General features: G+C 42.6%; 1 protein-coding gene across 1 annotated transcript in view; it reads left to right on the top strand.

The window, feature by feature from the left end:
- LOC126469392 (septin-2) overlaps positions 1 to 26,826 on the top strand; it is a 127,859-nt gene that overhangs the window by 67,237 nt on the left and 33,796 nt on the right. The window contains exon 3 of the mRNA XM_050096629.1: positions 11,942 to 12,034. Within this exon, the coding sequence (XP_049952586.1) occupies positions 11,942 to 12,034 (93 nt within the window). The remainder of the gene's footprint in view (positions 1 to 11,941; positions 12,035 to 26,826) is intronic.

Here is a 26,826-nt window from a genome sequence, read left to right as displayed (position 1 = left end):
CCCCTCACATACATCTCGCGTATTGACCACGAGGAGAAAATGCGAGAAATTAGAGCCAATGTATAGAGGCTTAACGACAATCATTCTTCCCACGCACTATTCGCGAGTGAAACAGGGTTGGAGGGATCAGGTGGTGGTACCGAAAGTACCCTCCGCTACACACCATTAGGTGGCTTGCGGAATATGATGTAGATGTACGTAGAATATCTCACCTGCCCTAGCATCACACATAAAATTAGTAATAAAAATCAAGCAATCATTAAAAAGTTTAAGTTTCTGTTATCTGTGGACTCAATGGAATGCTATGCTTTTTGTTACTCTAATTGTCATAGATGGATTAAATTTCGCCACCATTGGAGGGTGTGGCATAAACCAATATAAAGTTACTTGTAAGTGCCCATTTCACACTTCGAAACTCCGTTTCTCCAGTGATAGCTTGCAAGTCACATATGGACTGTCTGCTGTTGCCAATGCGGCACAACAAAGCGTCAGCTCTTACGCATTTTTCGAGGAATGCCCTTTGATGAATTCATATTTGAGGTGGCCGATAAATACAACGAGACATCTAAAAATGGCTCTGAGCACTATGGGACTTAACTTCTGAGGTTATCAGTCCCCTAGAATTTAGAACTGCTTAAACCTAACTAACCTAAGGACATCACAAACATTCATGCCCGAGGCAGGATTCGAACCTGCGACCGTAGCGGTCGCGTGGTTCCAGACTGTAGCGCCTAGAACCGCTCGGCCACTTCGGCCGGCCGAGACATCTACAAAAAGATAACACATTGATATGTTTATTTACAACATGTTCATGTAATAACCGAAATGCTGTGGGCCGCTCTGTGGTGATGAGGTATGTACAATAAGAGTAATGTTCTCGATGAAAATAAATAGCCCTGAATGGTGATATTCTCAACGTAAGACACTGACACGTAATAAAATGTCGTAGCGTCATGATACATTGGTGTATTGTCCTCACAGCAGTCTTACGTACTAATGTTGGTAAATCTTTAAGTTCAATGAATCTCTGGGGCCAAGCTCTGAATCCGGCTGCGTTAAAATACCGGCTGGCCAATCAGACTCGTAGGCAGTGAGGTCATGTGACCTTACCGTCCTCTGGTGGCGTTTATGAGTGCCTCCTCTCCCCTCCCCCCATTCTGAAACGGCGAGTGACAGTAGAGCGAGCTGGTGGGAGGCTTAAAAAGTGTCCCCTCCTGCTTAGCTACGAGGGGCAGTCCACTCAACTGAATTGTCGCTGCCGCAGTTCTAGGCGCTTCAGTCCGAAACCGCGCGACTGCTACGGTCGCAGGTTCGAATCGTGCCTCGGACATGGATGTGTGTGATGTCCTTAGGTTAGTTAGGTTTAAGTAGTTCTACGTTCTAACGGACTGATTACCTCAGATGTTAAGTCCCATAGTTCTCAGAGCCATTTGAACCATTTGTTCAGTCTGTATATCGAAGAAGCAATGGCAGAAATAGTGGAAATGTTAGAGAGTGGGATTAAAATGCAAGGTGGAAGGGTTTCAATGTTAAGATTTACTGATGGCATTGCTATCCTCAGTGAAAGTGCAGAATAATTACAGCATCTGTTGAATGGCATGAACAGTATAATGAGTACAGAATATGGATTGAGAGTAAATCGGAGAAAGGAAGCAGTTTTTTTTCACTTCAGTACAGTGGTCAAGTGACAGTGGCAGTAAATTACAGAAAGCTCGTTTCGGCGATGCTCAGTCACCATTATCAAATAAAACAAGTATGAAATAAGTGTGCTATTAATTGTGGGAACCTGTAATATAACATGTAAACACAACACGTTTGTCATAGGAAACAATGCTTTGAATGTATCATGTTAAATTAAACCTATACACAATAGGCCTCAACGCCAGCGGTCCACAAGACAAAGCAAGATAAATGACGGCTATCCTGATTGCAAGTTGTCTGAAAATCCAGCTGCGACTGCCTATAAGACATGCCCCTACAGTGCCAGTACCCGCCGCCGCGAGCGCTCACCATTCTGAGAGGGAAGACATTACACTGTAACGTCAACACATCTCTTACAAGCGAGCATGTATTAAAAACAGAGCATAATCGTGACGATAATAAATGTCCTGTTTCCCCGAAAATAGGCGCAGTCCATTTTCGTTTACTTATATGGGAGAAACTGGTATAGTTTTTTTTTTACGCCCGACTGCAGGATACAGTTCACATCTCTTTCTACCATGCCTCCTGTTATTTTGCGCTTCTATTTTGCGACACTCGACGATGTGAAAAAAAATCTACAGCACTGCCGCCGATTACAGACGACCAAACTGCAGAGGTCGGAGCTTTACAGTCATAGACCTAACAGATGTATTAACTATCCCAGAGATCCTATGAAATCGCAAAAAATACCACTATTTTGTTGCTAAAAAACCAATCACTGTAGAACGTGTTCATTATTTCGAAACTGCTATCAGACTAAAGAAAAAGCGAGAATGAGAATTCTGAAGAAAAAAACTATCTATGTTGAGTGATTTCTTTCAGTTTGATGGACAAAATTACATCTACATCTACATCTACATCTACATCTACATCTATACTCCGCGAGCCACCTTACGGTGTGTGGCGGAGGGTACTTATTGTACCACTATCTGATCCCCCCTTCCCTGTTCCATTCACGAATTGTGCGTGGAAAGAACGACTGCTTGTAAGTCTCCGTATTTGCTCTAATTTCTCGGATCTTTTCGTTGTGATCATTACGCGAGATATATGTGGGCGGTAGTAATATGTTGCCCATCTCTTCCCGGAATGTGCTCTCTCGTAATTTCGATAATAAACCTCTCCGTATTGCGTAACGCCTTTCTTGAAGTGTCCGCCACTGGAGCTTGTTCAGCATCTCCGTAACGCTCTCGCGCTGACTAAATGTCCCCATGACGAATCGCGCTGCTTTTCGCTGGATCATGTCTATCTCTTCTATTAATCCAACCTGGTAAGGGTCCCATACTGATGAGCAATACTCAAGAATCGGACGAACAAGCGTTTTGTAAGCTACTTCTTTCGTCGATGAGTCACATTTTCTTAGAATTCTTCCTATGAATCTCAACCTGGCGCCTGCTTTTCCCACTATTTGTTTTATGTGATCATTCCACTTCAGATCGCTCCGGATAGTAACTCCTAAGTATTTTACGGTCGTTACCGCTTCCAATGATTTACCACCTATGGCATAATCGTACTGGAATGGATTTCTGCCCCTATGTATGCGCACATGGTTTGAGAGCGTCCCTGGTGTTTCATCAGTGTCCGTAAATAAATTGTCATGCACATGTGTGGCCGACCGCTGGGGCCGAGCGGTTTTAGGCGCTTCAGTCTGGAACTGCGTGACAGCTACGGTCGCAGGTTCGAATCCTGTCTCGGGCATGTGTGTGTGTGTTTGATGTCCTTAGTTAGGTTTAAGTAGTTCAAAGTTCTAGGGGACTGATGACCTCAGATGTTAAGTCCCATAGTGCTCAGAGCCATTTGAACCATTTGCACATGTGTATTACAGACATTTCAGACATGTGAAACAACATTACAGAATACAGCCTTTCACGCCATTTGTTCACATGTGGGAAAAGGCACAGTCATTTTACGTTCGCCAACAGCAAGCTGTATTTCAAGAGGAAGTTCTTGTTTTGTGCACTATGGCAGGTCCCGTTTTACCAGAGTGATCCTATATCGCACTGGCGTTAACAAAACGTAAAAAAACAATCATGAGCGTGCCGTATAACAGAACGTCACCTAGTAGAGAACCTTATAACATTCCACCGATACATCGAAAACAAATACCATATGCACGCTGACATCTGACATTTTTGCTCCATAACTTGCCTCTAGCGACCTACGTGTAAAGTTTCTGCCACCCAGCAGACCATCATTCACAATAGCAGCAGATTCTTGTGCTGTAATTCTGTAAGCAATTTGGTCACCAGAGAACAGCCTGTTTCATGCAATTTACTCACATGTTGGAAAATACACTACCTTTACTAAGTTCCACAACTAGCTATAACTCAAGTGATGGCTACTTTATAATTAGAGGTTATAAAGTATGAAACAAGACACGACTTGTGGTAATACATATTTTTAAACACACAATCGTTATGATAATAATAAAAACCGTCATGACTCCATGAGAATATATACAGTCGATTTCGATTAGTTTTATGAGCGAAATCTTTATAGTTTGTGAGCATTCGACATGTTCAACTTACAAACTGTCAAGTTCGATGACATTACTATGAAATACCGATAGAGACGAACAGCTATACAGTCATTTATTACATTAGAGAGCATTCTTCCTCATTGTTATTTTTTACGATCCAGAATCGGTTAAAATATGAAACATCTGCATCCAAACTTTAACCAGCTGTACTACTTCTTGTAAAATAACCTATAAAATTTTTGCGTATCTTTCTCTTCTTATATAACAAAAAACAAATGCTGTCTGCATGTTGACATCAAGCACATTACAGGTACACATATCGGTCCACTGGAGCAGGTGGCCAGTGGTCGAAGTCACTTGCAAAGACCTGTGTGAAGTTTTGTTTTCCTGTACTGGAGGGAGACCATCTCCCACAGACTATCAGTGGGAAGAGGGGGTTTCTGTATTGATCTTTCAGAAGCAGTTTTACGATGTATTTTAAGTGTAAAACATCCAAGAAGTGTATGACTACAACTTCGTACGTCACCATACATTTTGTTTTTCTACCATGACTTCAAGGTCTGTCTCAGGTGCAGAAAATAGAGCAAATGTACTGCATCTGTAGAATATATGATTGTAAGGGACTAGGTGCATCTGAGAACAGTGCTACACTATACTGTCCGCCTACTGTGCTGTTCTATCTCATAAGTAAGAATAAAATGCATGAAAACTGTCTCACTCCATTCAACAGACATCTAGCACACAAATAGTGGAATTGGGATCATCATGTTCTGTCATCGTTGATCTTTAAGAATATAAAAGGAGATGTGATAGGCACAGCAGGATGCCTTGGTTTGTTGTTATTAGGAGACTCTAGACAATATTGTCATGAAATATCGGTAATATAATGTGCATCAAAGATATTATACTCTTTAGCAGGAGTAATTTAAATGTGCTTACAACTCCTATAGAACCCTTTCGTGAAGAGTTTTTCACTACTTGCAGGGCTGTAGCACTGTCGGAAATAAGGTACGAGTGGTTGAAATTGAGACTTCACGATTAATAACAGGTATGCATAGTCTCTATGTGTATGTGTGTAGAGCTATCAGCTGCAGATGGTTGTGGTTCGAATGCACAACTTGCTAACTGTTCATTTATAAATTATGCAGCCGTTGAGACGCGCTCTGTTAGTAGGGAGAAGGGAAGCTCTTACGGCATAGGATGCTAAGTGCAGTTGACACACTGTCAACTAAGAAATATCTTATTACTAGGGTAAAACAATACCTGAACACAGAACATTATTATCATCATGATTGTTCTTTTTATTAATAGATGCTCGCTTCTAAGAGGTGTGTCGACGTTAAATACAATTGTTACCGTGAAATGTCTTCTGCCTCAGAATGATGAGTGCTTGTGGGGGCGCGCGCTGGTGGCGTAGGGCATGTCTTACAGGCTGCTCTTTCAGACAAACAACTCATGGTCAGGGTTGCTAGTCATTTATCTCGCTTTGTTCAGTAGCCTGCCAGTGTCGAAGCCTATTGTGTATGTCTATCTTTTGTCGGCATCAATAGCGCTGACAGCCTTCAGCCATGTGTTCCACTGTGGACTCAGGACTGTGCTTCCAGTTATGGCTGGGCGAGGAGAGGGGGTGGCAGCTGCACATTTCCTAACCTGCGGATGTACAAAAAACCGATGTGGAAAATTCTCTGGAATTTTGTTGTTGCTCCAGGGGGCCAGTCTTTCTGGGAAATACATTTAACAGATTGCATGAAGCGTCCGTTTCATGTCTCTTTTCGTCTGTGACTGATTTCCGCAGACCACAGATGGTATGTCACTGCCGCGAGATGGATCTCTTCAGCGACGGGATACACCAGGCATGTATCCCTACCTGGAATGGTGGGTGGGAGGTAAGACTGGCTCTAAGCTGGTTAGCTCATGACCACACGTCAAGGGGAACACACATGTAACTGCCGCTGGTGCTATCTTTTGGGATCGGTTTTTGCACTAATTATGTTATGATGATTTTCTCAATCCCAGTACATGTATTGCATTATGACCTGTTTTTTACTTGTGCTGGATTTTTTCACAAAAATTTCAATGTGCATTTAGAACAGTGAATCTTTTATCAGCAGTTGTGATAGCATGTACTGGCCGTCCAGAATTTCGAACACCATTGTTGCAAGTGATTGTCAAGCAATGCAGTGGGAGCCATCTTTAGTGAACTCAGGCGTCAAGTAGCGATAGAGTGAGTCCTCAGCTGTATGCTTAAGGGTAATACACTTACTAAACTGTCGTTAGTTGAACACATTTCCTGCCAAAACTAATGATACTACCTTCCAATCCTGCCTTTTTCTCGCTAGCTTTTAGGTGAAGGGATCATCCTATATAGAGTATGAGTATGTCTGCCACTAGTTTGGAGTGGTATTATGGATTTTTTTTCCCGCTGGATAACGCTAGTTGTATGACATAGTCACTTTTTGATCTATATTGCGATTTTAGCCGCTGCTTGCGTAGCAGTATGCATACAGACGTTTAATTAGGCTCGATCTTTGATTAATTATGTAATTACGCTCGATCTTACTCCAGTTTCCGATCGAAAATAAATAAAGTACACTAATCTAACATTCCTCTCCTGCAGCTGTACAGTTTCCCTGCATATGGAGGTTCACTTGGGCTTTCTGGTCGGAAGGGCTGGTGTTAGAGTCCTGGAAAGAGCACCTGCCATTTTGAATTTCGCGCCAATTCCATGGTGGGGGTGGGTTGAGACTTCAGTTAAGCCCTGGGACCAAGAAATTCCCGGCATTTTTGAAATTCCCACAATTTTTTGAATTTCTCGCCAAAATTTGAAAAGCCCCCACAATTGGAGGGGGAGGGGAGGCTCGTGAAAATCCATGACATCATCCAATGGGGTGGTGAGGTTGGAGTGGGGAAGTAATTAATTGATCAATTTAATTAATTTTGCGTACAATTTGGTAGCAAAATTGCACCCAGAGCTCAATTGCCCCTTTACTGGCCTTTCATCCCTGTATCAGTGTGGCTTCCAGAACATACAATATACAACTGACGATTTACTCAGATTGTCAGATTGGAAACATCAATCTGACAAGCTTTTTCTAAACGCCGGCACCTTGTTGTGGACTTCTTTGATCTACATAAGGCATATGACTCGGCTTGGCGCCATCACATTTTAGTTACCCTCCATGACTGTGGCTTTCATGGCCCCCTTCAGATTTTTATCCACAACTTTTTATCTTACTGGCTCCCCCATCCTAGAGTTCACAGTGCTCTCAGTGTCTCTTGGATTCAGGAGACGCCATCAATGGGCTTGTAACCTCTGATGGGCCTCTGGTTACCCCAGCATTGTATGTTGTTGATTTTTTGCGTCTGGTGCAGCTCCCACTCAGTAGCTTATCTGCTGAATGCCAGCTCTAAGGCGCCATCTGTTGGGCCTCTGCATGGGCCCTTTCCCATGGAGTCCAATTTTCTCCCTCCAAAACGAGGGTAATGCATTTTTGTCATTGACCCACAGTGCACCCTGATTCAGAACATTACGCAGGCGACCAGCGCCTAGATGTTGTAGCACAGTCCCATATCTTGGGCCTTATTTTTATAAAAAACTAACGTGGCTGCCCTATATTCGCCACCTGATGATTACCTGCATGCGGAAGCTTAATGCTCTCTGCTTCCTGGCTCATGCATCTTGGGGTGCAGGCTGTGCTATTCTTCTCCATATTTACTGTGCTGTAGTTTTGTCCAGACTAAATTATGATCATATGGCTCAGTGGCCCCTTCCACTCTGAAACTACTTGACCCTCTTCATAATTATGGAGTGCGTCTGGCTAACAGTGTCTTTCACACTAGTCTCATCAACAGTCTCCTTGCAAGAGTGGGGATTGCCCTCTACAAAAATGCTGGAGCCAATTCTTGGTTTCTTGCACAATTGCCATTCCACAATTCCTTGACCATCCAGTGTACCCCTCCTCTTTGCAAAGAGGAACATATCCTTCCCGATAAACCACCCTTTTGTGGGGTTGCTGGTTGGAATGTGTCTCACTTCCCTCTGTTGTGATCTCCATATCCACTCACCGGGATGTGTCCCATGTTTTTCCTCCCTTACTGGCACCTAGGATGGTGCCTAGACCACGGATTAGGACCAATCTATTCCAGGGTCCTACAGTCTCTGTCACCCCTATGATGTTTTGGTAGCTTGCTGTTCCCCACTTGCAGAGGTCTGTGGTGCTATTGTCTTCTACAATGTCAGTCCTATAACAATAAGGCAGAACAAATTTTCACACTCCTACTGGCATCGAACACCATTTACTGCCAGGAGCATGTAGTGTGTTCACAGCAGAGCTGCTAGCCATTAACAGGGCCCTCCATTTTGTTACTCAGGTCTTCCTTCACAGTGTTTTAATATGCACCAACTCAATGAACAGCCTGCAGGCTATAAATCAGTGCTGCTCTTGTCATGCTTTGTCTGTGCTATCCATGATCTATATACCCTTCGCCTTGCCACCTGCTCAGTTGTCTTTCACTGGGTCCCATGTCATGGGGGCATCCCAGGGAATGAACCATTTTTCTAGAGAGACAGATACATGTCCCATTCTGTTTCGTGATTCCAGGTGCAGATCTGTGGATACACGTCAAATCTCTCTTAGCCAAAATGTGGAATGACATCTGGTGCACGAATGCTTTCAGTAATAAACTCCACACAATTAAGGAGACTATTGCAGTTTAGTGCTCTTCCTGTTTCCTACTTGAAATTGGTTTATATATTCAGTTACAATATTTCGCTTTACTCCTGGAGCAGGGTAGGGTGGTATGTGGTTGGGGCCTCTCTTCGTGTTTTCTGAATCTGAGACTCATAACCACTTCCTCTTGCAAAGACTGCTCTTTTATCCCTCTGTTTTTTCAGTGTTTACATTTGGCTTAATCTTTTATGTCTTCTACTGTGTGTGGTTTCAGCTTTCTTGCCTTACAGTTTGACACCTCTGACTGGATCTGTCCACTTTTAGCGGACATCTCTATCTTATACATGTAACTTTTGATAACTCGCTTTTTAGGCCCATAACCCCCCTCAATCAGTCAATCAATTGATCAAACAGGGTCTTAATTTAAGAACGAGATATCTGAGAATGTGTGATTGGAGCACATTGTTGTATGGCAGTGAGGCATGAACTGTGAGAAAACTGGAACACAACAAAATAGAGGCATTTGAGATGTGATGTTACAAAAGGTAAGGAATGAGGAGATTAGCTGTAGACTGGGTGAAGAAACGAATACATGGAAAATATATAATACTGACAAGAAGAAGGGACAGGGCAATAAGACATCTTTTAAGACATCAGCGAATAACTTCCATGTTACTAGAAGGAGCTGTTGGGGGTAAAGGCAGAGATTGGGATATATCCAGTAAATAATTGAAGATGTAGGTTGCAAGTGCTACTTGGAGACGAAAAGGTTGGTACAGGTGAGGAATTAATGGTGGGCCACTTCAAACCATTCAAAGGACTGTGACTCGAAAGCCACTTCCATAATAAGCATGTGAGGTACAACATTTGCGTGTTTTTCAGTGTCAATACAAGTAGTTCCCAACTTGCCCTTTCATCTGCATATGTCGCATTTTCCAACCGGGCTAGTATCTGGAAGGTAAAAAAGGTTCTTGCAATGACTTTTGTCCTAAACCACATACAAGCGTGCTAAACTTTATAGACTTGCATTGTTAGTACCTACATGTAGTGTTAGCAAAACTGACTTCAGTATTTACAAGAAAAAAATGGGTTTACTATTCATTTGCCTAAACAGTGCTTTTTTTTCTTTGCTACGTGAATGGAGCTAAAAATCAGTCGTGATGATTAATTTTATGTCTTGACTATTTTTTGTGATGCTCCTCAGATAACGGTTAAAAATCTTAGACAGTATAGTGTCTGTTAGTGCTTAAATTAGCGAAATAAAATTTTATCAGATGTTACCTTTACATACTATATGAAAGTGATGATTACTGCTGAAGGAGATCCACAGTTCATCAGTCTCACACTAACTTAAATTGGTCCTGAACCACAGGAGAGTAAAATGTATTACAAGTCTGATATTCCATGCTGGAAACTGGGCAGAGTACAGCTCTATACCTACAAGTTATAAATTAAATAATATAACTACTGTAATGAAGTGCTGTAACATTATTGCCAAGTAGCAGAAAAACATGAATTAGCCCATGATGTGTGTTGTGGAAACAGCACCAATTACTGTGAAGTGAAATGAAATTCTGTAAGTAAATGCATGTACTGCCCATCCTCATAATGGGCTAGTAAGATAAAAATTTTCTAAGTCTTATTTACTAAAATACATAACATGTTTCCAGAATGAGATTTTCACTCTGCAGCAGAGTGTGCACTGATATGAAACTTTCTGGCAGATTAAAATTGTGTGAGGGACTGAGGCTCTAACTCAGGACCTTTGCCTTTTGCGGGCAAGTTGATGCTCAGTACATATAATGTAAGGTTCTCTGTGTGATTAATATTAATTTTAAATTATTTATTTTTCTTTGATTTAATGATCTTAGGCTGCAAACGCATCAAAAACTGTCACAGTTTTCAGAGCAGAAATCAGTGTTTGCAATCGTACCTACATCATCATCCACTGTTCACTCATCCAAAATTGTCATCTCTGGGACCTCCATGTTTAAACTGAGATGAAGGAAATAAATCTTTAGAAAATCTTAGTTTAATTTATATAACATTTATTTTTACAATTATTTCTGTATTTCAATACTCCTCACTGATTTTATTGCACTAAATAAAACTTGCAGTATTTTAATTTTTATCAATCAAAATCATATACTTTTGTGCAGTTTTTTAAATGGTACACAAAAACGAACTGTTAAAGAATTGAATTTTACATTCTGAAAAATTATAGTCTTTGTAGCATTTAAATTTTCACATAAATCTAAATAATTCCAGGGGTTAAACTTGCACATAAAAATTGCATTCAATAGGGCAGAAAGTAAGTCTGCAAAACTGATATTTGCTACCAGACCTTTTTTTTTTTTCCATACCACAGCTCAGAACACATTTTATGTTAACTAACACTTTAAGTATTTTATTGGAGAAATAGGAAGATACCCAACACCATTGTCCTGAAGTTCTTCCTCTGAATGGCACTCTTATTCGCCAGCAGAATTTTTATCTCTGGCTATTGCAAAATTGTCATACATGTCATCTCTCTCTTGAGCCATATCACTGGCATATTCCTGCACTCACTAAATAAAAACTTGATCCAACTTAGAACCCTTAAAATTGACACCTTCCTCAGAACATATTTTGCACTGTAGTAAGAAAACGGGTACGTAATTCACAAGGTGAAGTCTAGGAGACCCCAATACACGTCAGCAACAAAGAAGGCGATAATGAAACTGACAGTAAAACATTATAGAGTTGGTGATTTAAGGAGTTAGATGGAGTATAGAAGCACTCCACCACAATTTACCTCCGAGGGCAAGTTCTAAACTTATCGTGCGGTGTGTGAGAGCACAGTTTGTGAGTTAAGCGTTAGAGGCCCCTGTCGACAGTGTAAGTTGTTAACAGCTGGGTGAACTCTTGTTTCTTGTGAATAAACACAAACAGTGTAAGAAACCAACAATGTAGAACATGAACATACTTTCATAACAATGTCAACACAACTGACAAAGCCCGGATGTGCACACATTGCTCAGCACAAGTATGTAAATGTTTTGATGCTCATTTGATTTAGATATACTTTCTAATAAGTCTCCATGTCTGTTGACAGAACGCATTGAGAAGACAACTAGCATTGAGAAGAAGACGATGGACATTGAGGAGCGAGGTGTGCGGTTACGACTGACTGTTGTTGACACGCCAGGTACTCTCACGGTCGATATTTTCTGTCTCAAAAGAAGACTACTCTCATAGCACTGATTAAGGCTGATTGTGTTACACCCTAATTCCCCATTTTTTGAACAACTCTGCCACATTACTCTTATTGTTGTTACTCCACAAATACTGTTCCTCCTACCCCTCCTTCCAGTATCAGCTGATGTAATTTTACATCCTTTATGTGCATCTCATCAATCTGTTCCTTCCTCTACCCACCTCTCTTTATCCCCTTTCTTGTAAGTTATCTATTGATTTCTTTCTTTGGCTATTACCAGTAACCTATTCAATTAATTTTACATTTTATCTGTGCATTAATTAATGATATTTGAAAACTCCACATTACAATCTCTCCATTTTGTTGCTTTTGATGTTTTAATTAATATGCACAACATGATTTGGCACTTTTTTGGAAGCAGAGGAATCAGTGAAAGCTGGATGACTTCTGACAGGTACAAACTGTATCCATGTAGCACGTGCTAAGTGCATTTCGCATTAATTTTGGGGAGCACTAACCATTACATTTTGTAATTGTAAATAATATCACTGTTCACGATTATGTGCACATGTTTGTATCATATATTTATAATACATCATTGACATGAAATTCTGTATATTTATGGAAGTTTGAAGAACACATGAAAAGTAATTATTTTTATTAACCCACATTTTATGTATTACAAATTGGCAGCAAAGTTTTGTTTACCTGTTCTCTTCCACTGTGATCATTGTGTGATACAACAACATTGCACCACAATATTGTTGACAGAGCTAATTTGTTGTACATTGCTAAAAAACCTCGCCTAAAAATCATTTGTCAATGTTTGCTTGCTGCAGACAATGTAGAACCCCTCAGCAAAGCTGTATGATAAACAGAATCATTTATTCATCTATTTGTAATAACCTTACCTACATAGTGATGTTGAGGGCCCCATGTGTGGGCAATGGATTGCAGTGATCCATTGTGCGCTATATCTCCTGCAATTGGTTGCTCGCCTCGACACTCCTTATACAAGTGATTTGACAAGCAATTTCAATCAGCATTATGAATATCACTGTGTTAGTAAGCCATGCAGTGGAAAATGAAACACAATTTAGCAGGATTTGGGGTTGATTTCAGTATCCCAACAAATACTTAAAAAATCAAATAAACGAGAATTATAATTTATTAAACTTGTTTTCAAATGTTTTTCTTGTCAACTTAGGTTACTTAACAGAATATATTACATTTTTCCCTGACACCAAGTGATTTGTGTACATCTTTCCAGTGTGCTAATACAATTAGTTTTTCATTTGTTAGTCCTCAATTCCTTTTTCATTCATTAGTTTAATAATTTAACTGTGAGTATATAGATTATTTATTTTCAATCCTGATGTGTCTACAGAGATATTGTAAATAGCAGGGCTACTGATTACCTTAACTTTTGTCATAAGTTATGAACGAGAGTTGGATTATATGAAATGAGAAAGGAATTTAATATAGCTGTGTAACAGATTCGCCTTGAACACTTATATTAAAATATACTCTTAACATTGCTATATGTACGTCATTCTGTTTAGAAGTTAAAAACGTTAATAGTGCTTGTAATTATTTCATAAACAACTCTGTTATTGGATTGAGACATTGAGTTACAACTATTACTATGAACTGTCCCTCAATTCTACTTCTAAAGCACAAGCTTCGAAATGTTAATCACTGCAAAATTGGAGCCCTAAAGTTCTTACTCAGCACTGCACAATGGAATGGAACAACACTACACAACCTCTCTTAATAACTAGAGAAATGAAATGCAGCCACATATCACTGCCAATTAACCAGGAAGCCATCCTACAAGCATATATTTCATGCAATCCTTCAGACAGCCCAGGACTTCCATGCAATCAGCAATTGATCACAGTGGTACAACCATCAGTGGAGGAATACAAGGCAGTGTGATGTGGACACACATCCACACAGATGCAACTAGGTACCTGCATTGTTTACCATGACCTGCACCTCTTAGCATACAACCTGAATTAGAAAAGCTTGTGGAGCACTGGCAAATTGACATAAATTATTTTATGTGCATATAATTATGAATGGAAAAACTGGTAGACGCCAACCTCGGGGAAGATCAGTTTGGATTCTGTAGAATGTAGGAACATGAAAGGCAATACTGATCTTACAACTTACCTTAGGAGGTAGTTTAACGAAGGGCAAACCTACATTTCTAGCAGCAGCTTTTGACAATGTTGACTGAAATACTCTCTTTCAAATTCTGAAGGTGGCGTGGAAGGAGTAAAATACAGGGAGAAAAAAATTATTTATAATTTGTACAGAAACCAGATGGCAGTAATAAGAGTTCAGAGGCACAAAAGGGAAGCAGTGGTTAAGAAGGAAGTGAGATATGGTTGTAGCCTGCCCCCAATGTTATTCAGTCTGTATATTAAGCAAACAGTACAGGAAACAAAAGAAAAATTTGGAGTAGGAATTGAAATCCAGGGAGAAAAACATATAAAAACCTTGACCTTTGCGGATGACATTGTAATCCTGTCAGAGACAGCAAAGGACTTGGAAGAGCAGTTGAACAGAATGGACTGTGTCTTGAAAAGAGGATGTAAGATGAACATCAACAAAAGCAAAATGCAGATAATGTAATGTGGTGGAATGAAGTCAGGTGATGCTGCAGGAATTAGATTAGGAAATGAGATACTTAAAGTAGTAAATCAGTTTTGCTATTTGGACAGCAAAATAACCGATGATGGAAAAGTAGAGACGATATAGAAGGTAGATTGGTGATGGTACAGAAAGTGTTTCTGAAGAAGAGAAATTTGCTAACATAGAGTTTAGATTTAAGTGTCAGGAAGTCTTTTCCCAAAGTATTTGTATGGAGTGTAGCCATATATGGAAGTGAAACATGGATGACAAACAGTGTAGACAAGAAGAGAATAGAAGCTTTAGAAATGTGGTGCTACAGAAGAATTCTGAAGATTAGATGGGTAAATCGTGTAACTAATGTGGTGGTACTGAATAGAATTGGGGAGAAGAGGAATTTGTAGTACAAATTGACAAGAAGAAGGGATTGGTTGGCAGAACACGTTCTGAGGCATCGAGGGATCACCAATTTAGTATTGGAGGGAAGAGTGGAGGGTAAAAATAATAGAGGCAAACCAATAGATGATTACACTAGCCAGATTCAGAAGCATGTAGGTTTCAGTAGTTACTTGTAGATGAAGAGGGTTGGTACTGGGTAGAGTAGCATGGAGAGCAGCACCAAACCAGCCTTTGGACTGAAGACTACAACAACAACATTCTTATCTTTTGCCAGAACTGCACCTAATAGGTACCTACAAATGTACATTTGTCATTACAGTAAATTTCAAACATATTATTAGGATCATTTAAAAGACACTCAAAATGGGCTGATGCAGAGCAGTCTTCTCCCCCTGGGGGGGCTCATCACTCTTTTGTGAGTTCATGTTTCCCAGATTCTGGCCTGAAGCCACTGTCATACGCATACCTAACCTCAGTAAGGACAAACATCTTCCATTTAGCTACCGTCCCATTTCTCTCGCCAGCTATGTATACAAGGTGATGGAATGTATGATCCATGGCTGGCTGATATGCTGATTTGAGTCTTGCAATTTCCTAACCCGGCACAATTTGGATTTCAAGCACGCTGTTCTGCAGATGACCATCTTGTCACTTTGTCAACCCATGTCATGAATGATTTTCTGTGGAAATACCAGACTGTGGCAGTGTTTTTTTTGATTTGGAGAGAGCCTAAGACACCTGCTGGTAGACTTTTATCCCCCTGCTCTATACACATGGGGCTTCTCAGGCCACCTGGTCTGTTTCCTCCAGGAACTTTCAAAAGACTAAGTTTTTAAGGTATGTGGGGGTCAGACCTAGTCAGACAACTTTATCCAGGGAAGCAATGTGCCTCAGGGCTCCGTCATGAGCATCATCCTCTTTGCTGTAGCCATTAACTCTATTATGGCCTGTCTCCCTTTCATGGTCCTCTCACAGGTCTTACCTGGTTGTCCACTGTAACCGGTTCCTCAATGTCCTACATGTCCTAAGCGGTACTTCTTGGGGAGCAGAAAGGACCCCTCTTTATGCCAATGACTTTGCAGTCTATTGTAGTTCTCTGTGGTCTTGTCTTCTTGAGTGACACCTTCAGTGATATCTCAATCATCTTTACTCATGAAGCATTGACAATGGATTTTGATTTGCATTGACAAAACCATTTGTATGCATTTCTGGCAGCGCAGTGGCTTTCTTCCACTGTCTTTACATATTGGGCCTGTTACTCTTTTACTACAATAACAGTTTGTTATTGGCCGTATGACATAAAGGAGCAAGCATGCTGTGGCTTAACAGGTTGCATAAGAGATGCCAGATGAGCAACACTCACAGTAATGACGGAGTTATAGAGGTGCTTGATGTCGCAGCAGGGGAGAAAACAGCAAGCTGCACATGACTGACCTTGGCGGCGGATAACTTCGGTGTAGACGGAAGCGTCACCTCAGAGTACATGGACGGTGAGTGTGTTACAGAGGTAGATGGCAGTGTTGACACTGGCAGTGTTGACACTGTCAGTGTTTTGATGTGCGAAACAGCCATAATCAAAGGTTGGGGGCATGGCCGTGATCCCTGTGCATGAGGCATGGTGACGGCGAGAGATGGCGGAAGGCGGACGCGGTCCGCGAAACCATGGTCAGAACAGGAAGGCAATGAGACGTAATGTGAACGTGAAGAAGTCAAATCTGCAGATGAACTACTGATCCGTGGCAGAGAGGTGACACTGTCCGATGGAACTGGAGCTGCGTGTGTGCTGTCACTGTCGGCGCTGCAGTCGAGTCATAAGGCTGCAAGCTGCTCACATGAAATTGCTGGACAGTCATGTGTCGAAGAGGAAAGATACTCACTCGTCGAAGCAGAAATGGCAGATCTGTTGGTCGTACATTGCGGAGGTACTGAAGAGGGCGGCAAAGCAAGCGGCACTGGAATGCGGCTGGTTATGCCGTGGTACAGAAACGAAGTGTCTGGAACTACCGAGGAAAGGTGGCAGCGGCATAAATAAGTTGCTTGTATCACATCAGTAACGTAGAATTTCCACTTGAGGCTGCGTGATGATAACAGTTGTGACATCTGGGACATAGATCCATGTAGCGTGATTGTCAGGGTATTAGTTGTAGCAGGTAGTAATGGTGAAGGATCATCAGCAGTCGGTGGCGGAACAATGACAGGAGCATGTCGTTGCATGTCGTTCTCAGTCGGTGTCAGCTGCAGCATACGTAACTGATCTTGTACCAACAAGATGTATGTTGCAATTTGCTCACGTAGCTGTTGCAGTTGTTCAGGCGAAAATGTATGTCGTGAAGCAGTATGCTGTGTATCACTGAGTAAGATGGGGTCGAAATCAGAATCTGTCTCTATCAAAGGGTAACTGGCATACAAGACAAGTTCGGCGGCACAGTATTGACGTAACAGTTCAAGTAGAAGAGATCGTGTACGCGATCGCGAATGTGAAACTCAGTACTCAGCGGCGGCAGAGTCAGAACACGTTCACTGCTGTATGAAGCATTGATACGGCTGAAATCGTCTTCTGGGGTGGGTGAACAAGTTGTGGGCGCGATCGAGTAGTGAACGGCCGGGCAGTAAGCGTGCGTAGTGTCGGTGAGATGTTGACAAGATGCGGGTGCGGTAGCCATGGCAGGATTGTATGTCATGCAGCTGTTTGTTTTGACTGGGTCGAGGTCAGTGAGCCAGCAGGCGGCGGTCGTGACGTCGCTGTTGGTAGCGGTTGAGCAGAGTCGGTGCGGCTCAGGTGCTGCGTAGAGGGAGGCGAGGCACGTCCAGTGTTGCACAGAGAAACAGCCGGCATTGTTGTTGGTGTAATTGGTGCATTGTCGTTGATTGGTGGGATGCCCTTGAGGAAACTGTTCCTGTGATGTTGGTGACAGGCGCTGAATTAATGCGGCTTTCACTCTGGTATACTTGTCACTCAAATTGTCATAGATAATGTCTGCAATTATATAATGATAGTCCTTTAGGTGCCTGAAGAGTACGAGGTATTTTTCACTTTCGTCGGTGATGCCATAAGAGGAGAATATATACTCCGCAGCCATGAACCACATTGGAAGTTGGTCTGGGAGAAATGTTGATAATTAAATGCTGAAAATGAGGGACAAGCGTGGAGAAGCGGCGGATAACTTGGCGTGAACATTCAAACCCTGGAAGACGGGTGCGGAAACCGGGTTGAACAAGTTTGCACGTGTCGCAGAAGATTTGTAGCCATGACGGGCGTTTGTGAATTCGACCAGGCATGCGATTTAGCTGTAGTTCGGAGTTCGTGCGAACTGGGATTTGCAACATAGTCCCCGTTTGTTGCAGTCCATTGTTTGGCATGATTGTCTGATGTCGAAGCACTGCACGAAGTTAATTCATTACACAAAAGCAAGTCAAAATTATCCAAATTAATCAGCAAAGGAGCACTGCACTGTCCGGAAGTGAAATTACCGATGCATTGAGCAGGTTTCGATGGATGACATGTGTGCCTCGGTTGCATTGTCGATGTATGAGAAGGTGAGGAAAGTTACCAAAAAGCATGATTCACACAAGAGTTGGGAATTTACACACTAATTACACTTCCTGTACACTGCATCCAGATGAGGCGCGAAGCGAAGTTGATGCCCCTCCCAGGATGCCCCATCCCGGCACCTTCCAGGCCAAAGGTCTGCTGCCATGCGACGACCGCGAGAACCGGTGGTCTGTCGGCCCCCCAGGTCACCCGATCTCTTTCTGTTCCCGATCTTGCTGCAGCTGGCTCCTTTATGCCATACAGCCCTCCTTGATCTCAACCAGAAAAGAAGAAGACTTTCAAATCCTGGGACAAAGAGCCTCTCGTGTCACCAGAGGTCCCATCCCCGGCTTCACCACCGGATTCTGACCTTTCGTTCATGGATGTTGCCCCCTCCTTGTCGGTAACGGGTGGTGACCTGGCAGTATAACTGGCTTTAGCCTGTTCAACCCTCATTTAAGTCATTGTTCTGTGGTTATCCAATGGAATTGTAATGGATACTACCGTCACCTTCTGGAATTGAAATCCCTTATTTCGTCTTACTCTGCAGCTTGTGTGGTTCTACAGCAATCTCATTTTACTGATGATCACCCACTGACCCTCTGTGGGTTCTGTGTTTTCTGTCGAAATCGGGTCGGACCCCTGTGGGTCTCTGGTGGCGTTTGTACGTTGGTCCGTACAGACATTGCTAGTACGTGGATTCCTCTTCAAACTACATTGGAAGTGGTTGCTGTTAGGGTCCACCTGGACTCTGACGTCATGATTTGCAATCTTTATCTCCCTCCTGACAGGACTCTTACACCTGCTGCCTTAACTGCCCTTCCTCAGCAACTTCCTCCTCCCTTCCTCCTTCTCGGGGATTTTAATGCTCATCATCCCTTGTGGGGCCGTGCATTTCCATCTAGACGAGGTCTTCTCTTAGATCAGTTTATTACAGACCATGACTTGTGCCTTCTTAATGATGGCTCCCCTACTCATTTCAGTGCCAGTCATGGTACCTTTTCTGCCATTGATCTTTCTCTTTCTTCTCCCTCTCTCTTCCCTTCATTACACTGGTCGCCACATAATGACCTTTGTGATAGTGACCATTCCCCATTGATTCTCTCTCTCCCTTCCCCCTTCCCACTCCCCAGAGGACAGGTTACCTCGTTAGTCTTTCCAACGCGCTGATTGGCCTCTATACACTGCACAGGTCGTGTTTTCTCCCTCTTTGTCAGGTTGTATTGATGACATCCTACGTGACGTGTCTGACGCGATTGTTCGCGCTGCTAGCCTTGCTGTACCACGCTCATCTGGACCATTTCGTCACCGGCAAGTCCCGTGGTGGAGTACGGCCATTGCCATTGCCATCCGTGATTGCCGTCGAGCTTTGCAACACCTTAAAGGGCTCCGGAACGCCCTATACTTGCAATGTTAAAATAACGCTTATAAATTACATCTTTCCTCACAAAGTATTTGAGGTAGGAAGTTGAACTTTTTACAGATTATTTATTGGAATATGGGCGACAACTTAACACAGGGATTTTACAAAATTTTAGTTCAGTTATTAAAGATGATTTTTTTTCAATTGTAATGAAAATTCACAACATTTTTTTGCAATTTTTTATTTATATATTCAAAAATATACAGTTTTTTGGAAAAAGGCTGTGTTAAATTATGCAGAAGGTACTGTGTAACATTTACTGAAAGTTTGAAACATATATGTTTGGAAGATCCTTAGAAAACATGTAATTAGTATGAGAAAATAAAAGTTTTGGGAATCGAGCGACAAAGATTGGATTAATTTTTTAGTGCATTCCAGGTCCATAGGATGGATTATCTTCATCCTCTGCAAACTCCTCCTCCAGCTTCCTCTTGTTCCTCCTCCTGTTTACTCTTGCTTGTATTTCTAGACTCTTTACAGCCCTGTCTGCAGCCCGAAGGCGTTCCTTGTCTAAAGCAAGCATCGCTCGTACCATGTTAGAACCTATCTTCATTCCCATATTTCTAAATACCTTGCACCTTAGAATGTTGCCATCATTGAAAGTCGCAACAGCATCATACACACCAAAGTGAAGTGTTTCTATTCCAACAAATACAGTTTTGGGGATTCTCGACCATATAACACTATTTACACTTTCATTGGGGTTTTGAGTTTTTCCGTGAATACACTTTTTCAACAGTTCAGGTGCTGCTAAGTCTCTGAAAATAGGTTTTATCACCTCCATTATTGCATGAGGCAGACTATGCTTATGAGTGTACACTTCACCAGTTAGCAATCCTTTGTTATATTTACACCAACTGTCTTCTTCTTTGGGACACAAGCTATGTTGGGGATTTTCATCGGTTGAAGAAGTATGAAAAAAAAGAGCCCAAACAGCCTTCTTCATTTCGTCGACACTTTGTGTATTTTGCTTAATAGCCATTCCATAATAGTTCTGTATTTTGTCAATTACACTGTCAGTTAACCTTCCCTTCCCATCCAACTCTTTACCATCACTGAGTTTTTGTTTTTTGTACGAAGCTTTCAGTCGCCGAAGTCTTGTTCCCATTCGCTTCTGTACGTGTCCAATACACTCAAATTTCTGCACTACAACATCACCACCATATGGCTTCAGTCCTTGAACATGTTTGAAACTTTTAGAATCACCGTCACCAAGGTAATTAACATATCACACTTTATCACACGCCTCAGAACGCTGGAATATAATGGTAACACCAGCCACTTCCATTCCTCCACTACTGCCACTATAGTTAGCTTTGCAATTATGTTCATGTGTACCTTTATATTTTTGTGGACATCTACAATACTTTGATATTACTGCTACATCTAAAACTTTCCCTGTATACATACTGGTGGCAGATACTACACCATGAAGAGATGTGTGTCCCCGTTCATGCCAGGTACCATCGAACGCTGCAGTCAAATCTCTGTTACCATTATTTTCCATTACTGCCTCTTCCACAGCGTTCTTCATAGATTCTATACAGACATCTTCTACTTTAGACCCTATTAATTTATTATAGGTCGTAAACTTGGTTGGGAGATTTGGAAGATTCATGATGCCACAGAAAATTGCACCTGCAGTAGCACCCTTACCAACTGAACGCAAGGAATAAACAAATCTAATGTTGTGTTCGTAGATTTTGCTACCATTTTCTTCAGTTGCAGTTACTGCAACACTGTTCCAAAAGGTGGTCATGTAGGAACATTTCAGTTGTATTTCACTTGCAAGTCCTACGTGCTTTATTATGGAGAGTTCCAGACCAACTTCACTACAATGAATACATCTTACACAGTTTGAAAAAATTCCTTTGAGAACCGACATATCAAATATTTCATTCACATCCAATTCGCCCATAAAACATTCATAGTTTTCACTCATTGAACCAAGCTTCTTCTGTGAAGTATTTTCTTTCCCACTTTGACTGCTATGGGCAGGTGTACTTGAGAGGTTAGGTTCACTCACTTGGTTATCGTCTTTATTGTTTACAGTAATATCACATACCTTTGGCTTTCCAACATTTCTCCTTTCCTTAAAAGCCTTCAGAGGATTTCTAATAACTTTACTTTTACTCATTATTATACTTCAACAAAACAGAGACTCAAGAAACAGACTTAATTACGAATATTTTCGAGATAACGACAGAGTAAATAAACATGAAACAATCGACAATCACACCAGTGATATATATTGAACCATCACAGGTTAGCCACAACACATACTTTATCTCACATCACTAAAATGTACCTGATGAACACGGACGTTAATAATAACACCGTTTGACAGCAGTTTAACAGCGCCTCAGTGGGTCACGCCCATGTAGAACACATTTCAAAAAAAAATTTAAAAATAGTTGTAGTCTTCGGAATTGAATAAATTATATATCTATTAAAAGGTAATAGTCTGCAGATTCAGAAAACGCAAAAGAGTAAAAATTGAGCTTTTCATGATTTTGAGCCTTTCCGGAGCCCCTTAAGAGGCACCCATCCGTTGCCAGCCTTATTACCTTTAAGCACCTTCGCACTAAAGCCCGTTATTTAATCAAACAGAGCAAGCGGATATGTTGGGAACAATTTGTTTCTTTCCTCAGTTCTACTGTCCCTATGTCACGGGTATGGGCTACACTTCGCTCTCTCCAAGGTTGCCATCGGCAGTCCACCCTCCCAGGCCTTCACATCCCAGGTGGCCTTCGTACGGACTCGTTGATTCTTGTGGAACATCTTGCGACCCATTTTGCAATGGCATCAGCATCAGCCTCCTATCCGGCTGCTTTCCTTCACCGGAAACAGCGGGCCAAAGATTCCACCTTATGTTTTACCCCTTGTCAGTCAGAATCTTACAATGAACTTTTTACTGAATGGGAATTTCTTTCCGCACTTTCTTCTTCTCATGATACGGCCCCTGGCCCAGACTCCATTCATAATAACCAACTGCTTCAACATCTCAGTGCTCCACAACGGCAACATCTCCTCCGGGTGTTTAACTGTATCTGGCTCCAGGGTGACTTCCCTTCTCAGTGGAGGGATAGCATCGTGGTTCCTGTCCTTAAGCCTGGTAAGAACCCCCTATTTGTTGACAGCTATCAGCCAATTAGTCTGACCAATGTTGTTTGTAAGATACTTGACTGGATGGTATTCCGTTGGCTCAATTGGATCCTCAAATCTCGGAATCTGTTGTCCCCTTAGCAGTGTGGCTTCCAAGAGGGATGGTCTCCGATCGATCATTTACTTCACTTGGAATCCGCAGTTGGGCAGGATTTTTTCCAGCACCGCCATTTGGTTGCAGTATTTTTTGACCTTCGCAAGGCCTATGACACAGCCTGGCGCCATCACATCTTACTTAACTTCATCAGTGGGGTCTTCAGGGCCCACTCCCGATTTTTATCCTCCAGTTCCTGTTCCATCGGTCATTCAGGGTTTGCGTTGGTACTGTTTTTAGTTCTCCACGGACCCAGGAGACGGGCATCTCACAGGGTTCTGTCTTGAGTGTACTTCTTTTCCTCATTGCTATCGATGGACTTGTGGCCTCTGTCGGTCCATTGGTTGCCCCTGCCCTGTATGTGGATGATTTCTGCATTTGGGTTAATTCCTCTTCAATGCCCCAGGAGACGGGCATCTCACAGGGTTCTGTCTTGAGTGTACTTCTTTTCCTCATTGCTATCGATGGACTTGTGGCCTCTGTCGGTCCATTGGTTGCCCCTGCCCTGTATGTGGATGATTTCTGCATTTAGGTTAATTCCTCTTCAATGGCCTCTGCAGAGCGGCAACTCCAGGGAGCTATACGGCGTGCATCTGCATGGACCCTCTCACACGGGTTTCAGTTCTCTCCTTTAAAATCGCGGGTGGTCCACTTCTGTCGCCGTACTACGATCCACCCTGATCCAGAGCTCCATCTCGATGCACAACGATTGTCTATGGTCCCACAGTTTCGTTTCCTGGGTCTTCTTTTCGACAACAAGCTCACTTGGCTGCCCCATATCAGACTTCTGAAGGTAGGGCCCTCCTTCTCCACCTTTATCGTGCTCTAGTTCTGTCTCGCTTGGACTATGGTTGGCAAGTTTATGGTTTGGCTGCTCCTTCCACACTGCACGTACTGGATCCAGTCCACCATCGTGGTATCTGTTTGGCCACGGGTGCCTTCCCTACTAGCCCTGTTGATAGTCTCCTAGTTGAAGCTGGGATCCCCCCCCCCCCCCCCCCCCCCTTCTGTTCGGCGGTCCCAGCTTCTGGTGTCTTATGCACTCATTGTCCATTCCTCTGCCACTCATCCTTCCTATTCTATCCTGTTTCAAGACCATGGACATTGCCCACCTGATTCCCGCCCTCGGGCAGGTTTACCGGTTGGGCTCCGCCTTGCGTCTCTTTGCTGTGATTTTCAGCTTCCTTCTTTGTCCTGTCTTTCTCGCTCCCTCCCCTCCACCCCCCCCCCCCCCCCCCTTGGTTAATTCCTTGGCCTTGAATTTGGATGGATCTCTGCTGAGGTCCGAAAGATTCCATCCCCCCGATGGTGTTCCGTTCCTTTTTCTGCCGAATTTTATGGGAGTTTTGGGATGCTGTTGGTTTTTTACACTGATGGCTCTAAATCTGCTGATCATGTGGGGTACGCCTTCATGTCCTCTGTTGGAACGGAAAATCATCTGCTGCCACCTACATGTGAGGTGTTTACTGTGGAATTGATGGCAATTTCCCAGGCCCTTACCTTTATTAAACAGTCCCAACACAACCGCATTTTGTTATGTACGGACTCGATGAGTGGCCTTCTGGCTATTGGCCGGTGTTTTTAGTGCCATCCCTTAGTCTCTGCCATCCATGACCATCTCGCTGATATTCACTGTGCTTCTTGTTCTGTTGACTTCCTTTGGGTCCCTGGCCATGTGGGTATCCCGGGTAATGAGCTCGCTGATCATTTGGCTGGGGGAGCAGTCACTTACCCCCCCATTTTCTGTAACCCCTCCTGCAGAGGATTTATGGCTTTACATCAAATCCCACTTCGCACAATCATGGGCCAACTCGTGGGAGGCTACTTCCCTGTCTAATAAACTTCATGCGATTAAGGTGACACCAGGCCCGTGGCGTTCTTCCTTCCGCCTCTCCCAAAAGGACTGTGTCGTCTCCGCATTGGCCATACCAGGTTGACCCATGGTTTTCTTTTGTATGATGAGCCACCCCCACTTTGTGGTTGTGGAGCCTTCCAGTCAGTAGCCCACATTTTGGTTGAATGCCCCCCTTCTTTTGGCTCTGCGTGCTAAGTTCAGACTCCCCCGCACTTTACCTTTGATGTTGGCTGACGATTCCCGGATGTTCTCCCTGGTTCTCGGTTTCCTCTGGGAAAGTGGTTTTTATTCTCAGTTTTAAGGTTTTTAATCTCTCTCTGGTGTTGGGGCAGGGTGGTGGGTGTTGGGGTATCTCCCACTGTAAGCTGTGTTTGGAGATTCCCGACTCCCCTCCCTGACCGGGATCCTCTTTTCTTCCCCTTTTACTCTGTTTTTATCATTTTTTTTAAGGATTGGTTAGTTTCCTTTTCCCATATGTACTTCTACATTCTAGTGGTTGCACCTTTAAGTCGCAGGTGGTCTTGCCTCTGCTGCTTCAGCATAACGTTGGGTTCGCTCTCTTGCTGACTTACCTCATTTTGTTTTTACCATTGACAACATGACTGCCCTTTTACATTTTTTAGCCTTTTCCCGTTTATTGTTATGATATTTCTGAGATATCACACTATCAGAATGGACCACATTTGAAACAAGGGACTGATGACCTTGCTGTTTGGCCCCTTAAACACCAACCAACCAACCAGTCAACCAACCATCTACATCTACAAGCATACTCTGCAAGTCACCTGACGGTGTGTGATGGAGGGTGCCTTGAGTACCTCTATTGGTTCTCTCTTCTATTCCAGTCTCGTATTGTTCGTGGAAAGAAAGACTGTCGATATGCCTCTGTGTAGGCTCTAATCCTTCTGATTTTATCCTCATGGCGTCTTCGTGTTATATACATAGGAGGGAGCAATATACTGCTTGACTCCTCGGTGAAGGTATGTTCTCAAAACTTCAACAAAAGCGCGTACTGAGCTACTGAGCGTCTCTCCTACAGAATCTTCCACTGGAGTTTATCTATCATCTCCATAACGCGTTCTCAATTACTAAATGATCCTGTAACGAAGCGTGCTGCTCTCTGTTGGATCTTCTCTATCTCTTCTATCAACCCTATCTGGTACAGATCCCACACTGGTGAGCAATATTCAAGCAGTGGGCGAACAAGTGAACTGTAACCTACTTCCTTTGTTTTCGGATTGCATTTCTTTAGGATTCTTCCAATGATTCTCAGTCTGGCATCTGCTTTACCGACGACCAACTTTATATGATCATTCCAATTTAAGTCACTCCTAATGCCTACTCCCAGATATTTTATGGAATTAACTGCTTCCAGTTGCTGACCTGCTATATTGTAGCTAAATGATAAGGGATAACCACTGCCTCCTAATTTTACTGTTGGCACTACACACACTGGTAGGTGACGTTCACCGGGCATTTGCCATACTCACACACTGCCATCGGATCACCAAATTGTGTACCATGATTCATCACTCCATACAATGTTTTTCCACTGTTCAATTGTCCAATGTTTACGCTCCTTATTACACCAAGCAAGATGTTGTTTGGCATTTACCAGCGTGATGTGTGGCTTATGATCTACCGCTTGACCATGAAATCCAAGTTTTCTCACCTCCTG

Source organism: Schistocerca serialis, chromosome 1 (assembly GCF_023864345.2).
Source record: "Schistocerca serialis cubense isolate TAMUIC-IGC-003099 chromosome 1, iqSchSeri2.2, whole genome shotgun sequence".
NCBI classification, from domain to species: Eukaryota; Metazoa; Arthropoda; class Insecta; order Orthoptera; family Acrididae; genus Schistocerca; species Schistocerca serialis.
The sequence above is the reverse complement of the archived record's forward strand: the minus strand, read 5'-3'. Positions and strand labels throughout refer to the sequence as shown.